At 47.6% G+C, this 12,693-nt stretch overlaps 1 protein-coding gene across 1 annotated transcript in view; it reads left to right on the plus strand.

The window, feature by feature from the left end:
• Nucleotides 1–3,084: 3,084 nt before the first annotated feature.
• MRPL39 (mitochondrial ribosomal protein L39) overlaps nucleotides 3,085–12,693 on the plus strand; it is a 130,173-nt gene continuing 120,564 nt past the window's right edge. The window contains exons 1-2 of the mRNA XM_077294011.1: nucleotides 3,085–3,249; nucleotides 3,868–4,074. Coding sequence (XP_077150126.1) covers nucleotides 3,210–3,249; nucleotides 3,868–4,074 — 247 coding nt within the window. The 5' untranslated portion in view covers nucleotides 3,085–3,209. The remainder of the gene's footprint in view (nucleotides 3,250–3,867; nucleotides 4,075–12,693) is intronic.

The following is a 12,693-nucleotide window of genomic DNA, read 5'->3' on the forward strand; positions in this document are numbered from 1 at the left end:
TAGGGGGTCTACTTTCCAAAATGGTGTCACTTGTAGGGAGTTTCAATGTTTAGTAGTGTTGAGCATTCCGATACTGCAAGTATCGGGTATCGGCCGATACTTGCTGTATCGGAATTTCCGATACCGAGATCCGATATTTTTGTGATATCGGGTATCGGGTATCGCAACAACATTAATGTAATAATGTGTAAAAAAGAGAATTAAAATAAAAAATATCGCTATACTCACCTGTCCGACGCAGCCGGGACCTCAGCGAGGAAACCGGCAGCGTTGTTTGTTTAAATTTCGCGCTTTTACTTGGTTACGTGAAGTCCCGGCTTGTGAATGGTCAGGGCGGCCATGTTGCCGGGACGCGGACCAATCACAGCAAGCCGTGACGAAATTACGTCACGGCTTGCTGTGATTGGTCCGCGTCCCGGCAACATGGCCGCCATTAACCAATCACAAGCCGTGACGTCACGGGAGGCTGGACATGCGCGTATTTTGAAAAGCGCGCGTGTCCAGCCTCCAGTGACGTCCCGGCAACTTGGTCGCCATTAACCAATCACAAGCCGGGACGTCACGGGAGGCTGGACATGCGCGTATTTTGAAAAGCGCGCGTGTCCAGCCTCCAGTGACGTCCCGGCAACTTGATCGCCATTAACCAATCACAAGCCGGGACGTCACGGGAGGCTGGACATGCGCGTATTTTGAAAAGCGCGCGTGTCCAGCCTCCAGTGACGTCCCGGCAACATGGCCGCCATTAACCAATCACAAGCCGTGACGTCACGGGAGGCTGGACATGCGCGTATTTTGAAAAGCGCGCGTGTCCAGCCTCCAGTGACGTCCCGGCAACATGGCCGCCATTAACCAATCACAAGCCGGGACGTCACGGGAGGCTGGACATGCGCGTATTTTGAAAAGCGCGCGTGTCCAGCCTCTCGTGACGTCACGGCTTGTGATTGGTTAATGGCGGCCATGTTGCCGGGACGCGGACCAATCACAGCAAGCCGTGACGTAATTTCGTCACGGCTTGCTGTGATTGGTCCGCGTCCCGGCAACATGGCGCCGTGACCAATCATAAGCCGGGACGTCACTGGAGGCTGGACACGCGCGCTTTTCAAAATACGCGCATGTCCAGCCTCCCGTGACGTCACGGCTTGTGATTGGTTAATGGCGGCCATGTTGCCGGGACTCGGACCAATCACAGCAAGCCGTGACGTAATTTCGTCACGGCTTGCTGTGATTGGTCCGCGTCCCGGCAACATGGCCGCCCTGACCAATCACAAGCCGGGACCTCACGTAACCAAGTAAAAGCGCGAATTTTAAACAAACAACGCTGCCGGTTCCCTCGCTGAGGTCCCGGCTGCGTCGGACAGGTGAGTATAGCGATATTTTTTATTTTAATTCTTTCTTTTACACATTAATATGGTTCCCAGGGCCTGAAGGAGAGTTTCCTCTCCTTCAGACCCTGGGAACCATCAGGAATACCGTCCGATACCTGAGTCCCATTGACTTGTATTGGTATCGGGTATCGGTATCGGATTGGATCCGATACTTTGCCGGTATCGGCCGATACTTTCCGATACCGATACTTTCAAGTATCGGACGGTATCGCTCAACACTAATGTTTAGGCACATCAGTGGCTCTCCAAACGCAACATGGCGTCCCATCTCAATTCCAGTCAATTTTGCATTGAAAAGTCAAATGGCGCTCCTTCCCTTCCAAGCTCTGCCATGCGCCCAAACAATGGTTTACACCCACATATGGGGTATCAGCGTACTCAGGACAAATTGAACAACATTTTTTGGGGTCCAATTTCTTCTCTTACCCTTGGGAAAATAAAAAATTGGGGGCGAAAAGATCATTTTTGTGAAAAAATATGATTTTTTATTTTTACGGCTCTGCATTATAAACTTCTGTGAAGCACTTGGTGGGTCAAAGTGCTCACCACACATCTAGATAAGTTCCTTAGGGGGTCTACTTTCCAAAATGGTGTCACTTGTAGGGAGTTTCAATGTTTAGGCACATCAGGGGCTCTCCAAACGCAACATGGCGTCCCACCTCAATTCCAGTCAATTTTGCATTGAAAAGTCAAACGGCGCTCCTTTCCTTCCGAGCTCTGCCATGCGCCTAAACAATGGTTTACACCCACATATGGGGTATCAGCGTACTCAGGACAAATTGTACAACAACTTTTGGGGTCCATTTTCTCCTGTTACCCTTGGTAAAATAAAACAAATTGGAGCTGAAATAAATTTTGTGTGAAAAAAAGTTAAATGTTCATTTTCATTTAAACATTCCAAAAATTCCTGTGAAACACCTGAAGGGTTAATAAACTTCTTGAATGCGGTTTTGAGTACCTTGAGGGGTGCAGTTTTTAGAATGGTGTCACACTTGGGTATTTTCTATCATATAGACCCCTCAAAATGACTTCAAATGAGATGTGGTCCCTAAAAAAAAATGGTGTTGTAAAAATGAGAAATTGCTGGTCAACTTTTAACCCTTATAACTCCGTCACAAAAAAAATTTTGGTTCCAAAATTGTACTGATGTAAAGTAGACATGTGGGAAATGTTACTTATTAAGTATTTTGCGTGACATATGTCTGTGATTTAAGGGCACAAAAATTCAAAGTTGGAAAATTGCAAAATTTTCAAAATTTTCGCCAAATTTTTCACAAATAAACGCAAGTTATATCGAATAAATTTTACCTTTAACATGAAGTACAATATGTCACGAGAAAACAATGTCAGAATCGCCAAGATCCGTCAAAGCGTTCCAGAGTTATAACCTCATAAAGGGACAGTGGTCAGAATTGTAAAAATTGGCCCGGTCATTAACGTGCAAACCACCCTTGGTGGTGAAGGGGTTAATGGTAAATATAGGAAAACACGACGCATGCGTTTATATGCGGTACAAACGCTGCGGCAACAAACGCAAATGTGAAACCAGCCTTAAGCGCAAAAAACAAAATTTTGAGCAGCAGGAAGGGGTTAATGTAGGCACAAGTGATGTTAGTGCTGCTCTGTGAGCGAGAACTGTGACAGTGACCTGTCTGCTGTACTGCGGGTAAGGGGCGCCCTCTGGTGGCGGAAGTGAGAATCCCGGAACCTTACACGCCGCGTCGCTGTTTCCGGGAGGGAAGGTTTTGTTGTGCGGACTGGAGTACATGTGTGCGGCTGATATTGTGGGTGAATGTCACAGTGACTGCAGGAGCCGGTGCGGGGATGGCGGGGAGCTGTGCGCTGCGGACTCTGCGGGGCAGACGTAAGTGGAGGGTCCCGAACTATGAACGGCCGGGGGGGACAACAGATCCCAGCAGGCACTGAGATGTGCTTCTTGTCTATAGCCAGGGATGGAGCTGCGGGCAGCATTCATTGTTGTGCCAGCTATTCAAATGATTGGAAATGTTTCCTCTAACGTCTTAAAGGGATTGTCTTATGGCATTGTAGTTTATCTTTTGGCTCCCTCAGGGTATTATTGGCTGTCAGTGTGTATTATCTGCTGCTTCTGGCTGCCATGACCACCCTGTGATAATGCGCGCTAGCCCCTCCCACTGTAACCGCTTAGCTGCCGCCGTCCTGTTTGTCCGCATCGGGGATCGCACCAGAAGGACCCGTGACCTCTACGGCACCTGCTGGGAAGATGTGAAGGGGTTAATCCTAAAATAGCAAGTTATCCCGTATCCATTCATAGGAGAGTGTCCGACCCCGGCGATCCACAAAGCACGGCTCCGCTAACCTGTGCACCTCTTCTATCAATACAGAGAGCGGAGTCCAGATATTTCCCGGGGTGCGGACGCTCTGCAGGGCTCTGTTCTCGGGATTTGGCTGGGGTCCTATGGAATAATCTGCTGGGTTACGTGTCTGCATTTCTGTGTTTTAGGATTTTACTCAGTGGCCACAGCCAGTAAACTTTCCGCAGCGGAGATTTCCCGGCGAAGGTTCGAGCTGTACGACAAGGAGAAGGAGAGGCAGTTATCTCTGTATCCTCGCACTGAGAAGATCGAGGTGAAGCATGTGGGGAGGACAGATCCAGCCACTGTGTTTGTGATGAACAAAGGCCTGTCCACGCCATTCAACTGCGCCATGCGTGAGTAGTCCTGTGGGGCGGATGCCGTGCGCGAGTGGCCCTGTGGGGCGGATGCCGTGCGCGAGTGGCCCTGTGGGGCGGCTGCCGTGCGCGAGTGGCCCTGTGGGGCGGCTGCCGTGCGCGAGTAGCCCTGTGGGGCGGCTGCCGTGCGCGAGTAGCCCTGTGGGGCGGCTGCCGTGCGCGAGTAGCCCTGTGGGGCGGCTGCCGTGCGCGAGTAGCCCTGTGGGGCGGCTGCCGTGCGCGAGTAGCCCTGTGGGGCGGCTGCCGTGCGCGAGTAGCCCTGTGGGGCGGCTGCCGTGCGCGAGTGGCCCTGTGGGGCGGATGCCGTGCGCGAGTGGCCCTGTGGGGCGGATGCCGTGCGCGAGTGGCCCTGTGGGGCGGATGCCGTGCGCGAGTGGCCCTGTGGGGCGGATGCCGATTGTTCCATGTTGGGGTGAAAACTTCTGTGCTTTTCTATCACCTGGACATCATTTGCTCCGCTCTGTTACAAAGGGTCAGTGAGTGTGCACAGATAAGGTGTTATCTGAGCATGCCCGTGTGCTAATAGGGTATCTTCGTGCGTGCTCGAATACTATGTTTGAGTCGCTGTGTCTGTCAGCTGCAGCACATGCAGGGATAGCCTGTTCGTTAGACAATCCCTGCATGTGTTATAGCTGTTGAACAGCTGCGAGACATGCAGTCACGGGGACTTGAGTATAGTATTCGAGCACACCGAAAATACTCTATTTAAGACACAAGCGTGCTCGCTCATCACTAATCAACATCTATTCTCTTTACAATTTTGGCCAGACTTCAGCCTGAAGTATGCTATCACTCTGTGTGACTGCAGACTTGTGAATCCTTACTGCATACAGTGTGCGCTGTCAGGATTCTCTGGTGCTGGGATTGGACTGTCATATGACGCTCGCTGTATAATACCACCCCGACCAGCATCTTAACAGCAGCAGTCAGTACTAACTCCAAATGCCGCTGTCTCACCACTTATATGCCGTTATCAATCTCTAATAGCGGCATTTAAAGTGAACCTGTTGTGTTCCCAAATTGTAACTTGCAGATATAGGGTTAATATGCAGGTTAATGGTGTTCTAAAATCATGCGGGCGCCACACTGAAAGCTTGGCTACCATGAGGTAATGAACTTCATTCCTCCCGCGTCCTCAGCGTGTGTTCAGTCACCGTTCACTATACAGTGAGCGGCAGCTGTAATCACACCCTGACACATTGACTGACTGACACACAGAGTACAGAGCCGGCTGTCAGTCAGTGCCGGGGTTACAACAACTGTCATTCACTATGTACTGAGCAGGGGCTGAAGCCACGTCGGCACGTCTCTATGACTGAAAGCCACAGGCTGCGGGAGGAATAAAGCTCACTTCTTCCCGGTTACCGGGCTTTCAGTGCGGGGGTCGAGCAGCTTTAGAACGCAATTAATATGGAGGTTAAACCGATATCTGCAGGTTAATATCGATTGGGGACATGACAGGCTCACTTTTAAGGGGTTGTCTGGTGAAAACAATTTATCAGCTATCTACAGGATAAGGGGTAACTTACTGATCATTGGGGAATCCATCCCCTGTGACCTGCACTGATTGGCAGAATGGGCACTTAGATCCACATTAGAATGGAGGAGTAGTGCATGTCCAGAAGGAGGCAAGTGCAGCATTTCGCAGCCCCAGTGGTAAAATGATTCAACTCCTGCAGTAGACGTTGGAATGAAAAAAGATCTATTATTTATTTTTTAAAGTTCAAAATTTTGTTTTTTTAACATGTAAAATCTTTAATAGTTTGCCATGGCTGCAATCGTTCTGGCCAGAAGAATCATGTGACTAGGCCATTTGTAAAAGCAGAATGAACACCAAAATAAATGAATAAAAAAAAATATTGAGCGTATTTGGTAAAGATCCACTTGTTGGTATTGTGAGAACCGAACCACCTGTCAGTAGTGATCCAGGTGGTGTTAGTGGTGAGAACGGACCCCCTGTCAGTAGTGATCTGGGTAGTGTTAGTGGTGAGAACGGACCGCCTGTCGGTAGGGATCTGGGTAGTGTTAGTGGTGAGAATGGACCCCCCTCCCCCTGTCGGTAGTGATCCAGGTGGTGTTAATGGTGAGAACAGACCGCCTGTCGGTAGTGATCCAGGTGGTGTTAGTGGTGAGAACGGTCCGCCTCTCGGTAGTGATCTGGGTAGTGTTAGTGGTGAGAATGGACCCCCCTCCCCCTGTCGGTAGTGATCCAGGTGGTGTTAATGGTGAGAACAGACCGCCTGTCGGTAGTGATCCGGGTGGTGTTAGTGGTGAGAATGGACCGCCTGTCGGTAGTGATCTGGGTGGTGAGAATGGACCGCCTGTCGTTAGTGATCCAGGTGGTGTTAATGGTGAGAACAGACCGCCTGTCGGTAGTGATCCGGGTGGTGTTAGTGGTGAGAACGGACCGCCTGTCGGTAGTGATCTGGGTGGTATTAATGGTGCGAATGGACCCCCTGTTGATAGTGATCCGGGTAGTGTTAGTGGTGAGAATGGACCCCCTGTCGGTAGTGATCCGGGTGGTGAGAATGGACCGCCTGTCGGTAGTGATCCAGGTGGTGTTAATGGTGAGAACAGACCGCCTGTCGGTAGTGATCCGGGTGGTGTTAGTGGTGAGAATGGACCCGCTGTCAGTAGTGATCCGGGTGGTGTTAGTGGTGAGAATGGACCGCCTGTCGGTAGTGATCCGGGTGGTGAGAATGGACCGCCTGTCGGTAGTGATCCGGGTGGTGTTAGTGGCGAGAACGGACCGCCTGTCGGTAGTGATCTGGGTGGTATTAATGGTGCGAATGGACCCCCTGTTGGTAGTGATCCGGGTAGTGTTAGTGGTGAGAATGGACCCCCTGTCGGTAGTGATCCGGGTAGTGTTAGTGGTGAGAATGGACCGCCTGTCGGTAGTGATCCGGGTGGTGGTAATGGTGAGAACGGACCGCCTGATGGTAGTTATCCGAGTGGTGTTAATGGTGAGAACGGACCGCCTGTCGGTAGTGATCCGGCTGGTGTTAATGGTGAGAACGGACCGCCTGTTGGTGGCATGGGGTGACTGCACATCAGTGGCCGTCCTGGTGATATTTAGAGGAGAGTGCCCATGCACAGGCATGGAGATGGCAGCGGTAGTTACCAATATTCCTTCCCGACTCCACATCCGGCAATCAGACTGGTTCTCTGGATCATCGTCCCATCACTTAGATGCCATAACCTGTAATATATTTATCAAGAAAAAGCATCAACCATCACATCATGTGCAGAGTCCCAGTCCGGCCGCTCATCGCTAGTGATTAAGGCTATGTGCACACGTTGCAGAATTGCCGCGGAAATTTCCACGGCAATTCCGCAACTCCTGCCGTGGGTATATCGCATGCGGAATTGGCATGCGTATTCCCGCTAAACACTAGCGTTTTGCAAGTTTAATTAGCTTAGAGAATGCTAGCGTTTTCCAAGTGATTATACAAAGAAAGTGGCGGGCACCACAGACACAAATAAATCAGGGATCAACCATATGCATATATATATAAAGTAATTAACCCTTATCCGGCTGAATAGGTACAATTGTAACTATTCCGTTTTAAAATTGCAATAACTTTTTTTTGAAAAGACGTAGAGGGCTGAAATTTCGTGACATCTCTACATTTTTGGTCCAGAATATATTGGCCAAATTTCAATAAAATATCTCCACCCGCTTCCGAGATAAGGGGTCGAGATCTTTTTGCATCCATAACAAGCTGCATAGGTACAAATGTACCTCATATATTTTGAATGAAGATAATGCAAGGGAAAAAGCATAAATTTTTTTTTAATGATAATGCTATTTAACTATTATAAACAAGTAAAAAACTGTTCATTTACATTATAAAAGAAAATGTAAGAAACTTTTTTTTATTGATTTTCTTTGCAAGTAATGCATGTTGGCTTTGCTACAGAGTGTTCATCGCAAATGGGTTTCACACAAACCACACAAGACTTTCTAGTCTTGCGTTGTTTTCGCCTCAGGTCTCTGCAGACATAGCAACTACCAACAACAGGGGAGGGTCCACGACTACCATGAGGTATGTTGGGGCCAGCTGCTGGCTGCGATGCTACCACAATGCATCGTCCAAGCACCATTTCTACTGCACCTCGAAGAAAATGGTTTCTCATTATCATTTTGTTTGTACTACGATCTTCAATTGCAATCATACACAGCTGATTTGCGAGATCTTTCAAGAACTTTCTTCGTTGATCCTTTGCCCTGAAGCTTGGATTGTGTTCTCTGTAGATGATGTAGGATGCTAACCCACTGACATCAATCATATTGTAGAAAAATGCCAAAGTCCAACGTGATGTTCGTCGTTTCACAGTGTACTCTCCCAACATTTTATCCATAACATCAACGCCACCTTTTGTTATGTTGTAGTATTTTATTATCTCTGGCTTGGCTGCTAGTGTCTCTTCAACTTCTCCCGTCATGTGCATAGATGATAGAAGCACGACTGATTTGTTCTTCTTTGGTACATATGAACAGACTGTTGCATCATGATTGTAGGCAAAATTTGTCGAGTTTACAGGCCTTTCTTTGGCAGGCTGCATGTTGCTAGGTAGGAACCTTTTGTTTTTTTCTTACTGTACCAACTAGTGTCATGTTCCAGGAGTTCAATACCTTAGCTAGTTCCATGGTTGTAAAGAAGTTATCGGTGGTGACATTTCTTCCAGAGCCTTTATACGAGCTCACTAGGTCCAATACTGTTCGTTCTCCAATGTTTACTTGTCGAGGACCATCAGTTGGTTTCCCAGTGTAGAGCTGACCTTGTAAAGGGTAGGCATTTGATGAGTCACAAGCCCAGAAAATCTTTATGCCATATTTAGCTGGTTTTGAAGGTATATACTGGGTAAATTTAGTATGACCTCTAAATGGAAATAATTGCTCGTCGACGGTGATACAATGATATGGCTTGTAGGCTCTCTCCAGATTACTGTTCAGCATTGTCCAGATGTCCCGTATTGGTGCAGCTTTATCTGTTTGCACACGTTCTGCACGTGTATTTTCGTTGTCAAACCTGATAAATCTGAGTATCATCTTGAAGCGGTCACGAGACATGGCTGCACGTATAAGAGGCAGAGCAGCAACATTCCACATTTCCTCCAGATTCTCTTTGTTGGCTCTGTGCACACCAGCAGCAATCAGTATGCCCAAAAATGCATGAAGTTCAGTTTCAGTAAATTGCTTGAATGTTTTTTGTGGTGGCCGTTTGGAAGAATCAGGAAAACGTTGTACCAGTTCGTTGTTGTAAGCATCACAAACTCTCTTGGCCTTTCGATTCGTTTCCCGTAATATGATGTCACACATCTCGGGAGTCATGATGGACTTGAATAGCTCTTTTGCTGTATATAGGTTGCTGATTGCTGCAGGGCCACCTCTTTGTCGTAGGACATTACGAGATTTTGTTTGTGCATTTGGCAGTGGATTACTGCACCATTGAGTTTCATCCTTAGCAGTCCAAATGTCGCCTGCACTTTGAGGCACAGAATCATCCTCAACACTTTCGTCTGATTCGTATTCATTTTCATGCTCTATGACCATTTCTTGTTCAATGTCTGAATCTTCTTCAGTAACATCCACTTGTGGTACATAGTTTTCATCATCAGATGCAACATATGGTTCATCCTCATGCTCAGAATCAGATTCTTCTAGCATTCGCATTATTTCGTCAGACGTAAATCTGTAAATATGAAAAAATGTAAAATAAATAATTTTCCGAAATACTACATTATTGGCTTTTCACAAAATTATACTAACCTGCAAACACGTTTTCTTGGATTATGGCGGAAACTAGATCCAGCATTACTATCACTCATGATGACTTGCTAGATGAATTTTGGCTTCGTATTTTGTGCTGAATATAAATAAAACATCGTAAAACAATATGTAGATACTAATTATTATCCATTTTTCGTATAAAAATTATACCTATAGTGATAAGTTTAATACAAAATATATGTAAGCCAAGTCCAGGCTGAAAGACAATTTGACTGTTCTGTCCCCACATAATGAGAATAAAGGTATAACTGGCTGTTAGATGCTGTGAGACTTTCCTACCTTCGTTTCCAAGAAATTGAAGACTTCACAAGCCTAGAAATGTGTGCTCACAGCAATGAGATGAACAGCAAAATGGCTAATGAGAGGAGGGAGGCAGGAAGACAAGTAGAAGCCACTCCCAGTTTGAATTAACTTAATTGACAGCAACATAAGTGACCAGTAACAACACTGAACAATAGATATCAGCATAACATTTGTAGCTGAATGAACTTTAGTTTCTGAAACCAAGTAAAGTCTTCCCACAGTGGAGGTATATGTGAAGGTACAATTGTACCTATGCAGCCTGTTAAGGTTGTAAAATTATGCAGCCTGACAAGGGTTAAGAACTTTAAGCAAGAGAAAAGATATGCATACCAACGGGATCAACCATCAAAAAATACAACTTTATTTATAGAAAAAAGGCACAATAGAGCAAGACATACATTTAAAAACATTTAAAAAACCAAGAGATGGCACATGGCTGATAAGACATATGCACCCCCCCAGACAGTTGGAAATAAATAGCTAAGAGCACTAAGCAAAATGAGGTAAATTCATGAAAAGTCCATATACATATACAAATATATGCACCAATACACATTACTCTGCTACCAGCTATACCCTGTGTGCGCTGATCAATTACTCACAAATAAATAAATACAGGAATTAAACTTAAAGTCCCAAATCCTAGACCCATTCACCCTGTGCAAGAAATCTCATTGCACCAAATGCTGTTTAATAACCGGGATATATCACCCAAGGGTCCGGAAACAAAGCGTCACAAGAGCCAAGTAAAGATGCGGTAGTCCAATAGCAAATGCTTGTGCTAGTCCTGGGGGGGAACTGGAGCCCCACGCGTATCAACGCTCTCATAGAAACACTGGCACTCCCCATGATCTAATCGCTGGCACTCCCCATGATATAATCGCTGGTACTCCCCATGATATAATGGCTGGTACTCCCCATGATATAATGGCTGGTACTCCCCATGATATAATGGCTGGTACTCTCCATGATATAATGGCTGGTACTCCCCATGATATAATGGCTGGTACTCCCCATGATATAATGGCTGGTACTCCCCATGATATAATGGCTGGTACTCCCCATGATATAATGGCTGGTACTCCCCATGATATAATCGCGGGCACTCCCCATGATATAATCGCTGGCACTCCCCATAATATAATCGCTGGTACTCCCCATGATATAATGGCTGGTACTCCCCATGATATAATGGCTGGTACTCCCCATGATATAATGGCTGGTACTCCCCATGATATAATGGCTGGTACTCCCCATGATATAATGGCTGGTACTCCCCATGATATAATGGCTGGTACTCCCCATGATATAATGGCTGGTACTCCCCATGATATAATGGCTGGTACTCCCCATGATATAATGGCTGGTACTCCCCAAGATATAATGGCTGGTACTCCCCATGATATAATGGCTGGTACTCCCAATGATATAATGGCTGGTACTCCCCATGATATAATGGCTGGTACTCCCCATGATATAATGGCTGGCACTCCCCATGATATAATCTCTGGCACTCCCCATGATATTATGGCTGGCACTCCCCATGATATAATTGCTAGCACTCCCCATGATATAATCTCTGGCACTCCCCACGGTATAAGCGCTGGCACTCCCCACGGTATAAGCCCTGGCACTCCCCACGGTATAAGCGTTGGCACTAACCATGGTATAAGCGCCGGCACTCCCCATGGTATAAGCGCCGGCACTCCCCATGGTATAAGCGCCGGCACTCCCCATGGTATAAGCGCCGGCACTCCCCATGGTATAAGCGCCGGCACTCCCCATGGTATAAGCGCCGGCACTCCCCATGGTATAAGCGCCGGCACTCCCCATGGTATAAGCGCCGGCACTCCCCATGGTATAAGCGCCGGCACTCCCCATGGTATAAGCGCCGGCACTCCCCATGGTATAAGCGCCGGCACTCCCCATGGTATAAGCGCCGGCACTCCCCATGGTATAAGCGCCGGCACTCCCCATGGTATAAGCGCCGGCACTCCCCATGGTATAAGCGCCGGCACTCCCCATGGTATAAGCGCCGGCACTCCCCATGATATAGTGCTGCTCTCCTGTTGCCCCTTACTGTTACTCCTGGGCAATCTGTTAGTCCCATCCTCAGCAGTACGGTGTGTTCCCACAGAGTCCCCCACTGACAGCACTGTGCAGACAGGGACACACCGTCCTGAGGATGGGAACATCCGATCGCTCCCGTATTTAAAGGGGAATTCAATGTTGACACAAGTTCCTACATTTGTTGCTCTCGTGTGATTCTGAAGCCCACCCGCCTGTACCTAATGCACTCGTATGGACGGACGTATAGGGCGTTCATCCTAATTACATGTCCTGAAGTCTGTCTCCATGGTAACAGACTACGTACAACTCTTGTGCAGTCTGGCCGTGTCGTCATCCCTCTTTTGTGACTTGATTGGTGAAGTGGCTCGCCGGTCAGGGTGTCCGCAGTATGTCGCGGTGCATGGTCGGCTGTAGAGCCTGTAGCCCTGGCC

The sequence above is a fragment of the Ranitomeya variabilis genome, chromosome 3 (genome assembly GCF_051348905.1).
Source record: "Ranitomeya variabilis isolate aRanVar5 chromosome 3, aRanVar5.hap1, whole genome shotgun sequence".
In the NCBI taxonomy this organism is placed as follows: Eukaryota; Metazoa; Chordata; class Amphibia; order Anura; family Dendrobatidae; genus Ranitomeya; species Ranitomeya variabilis.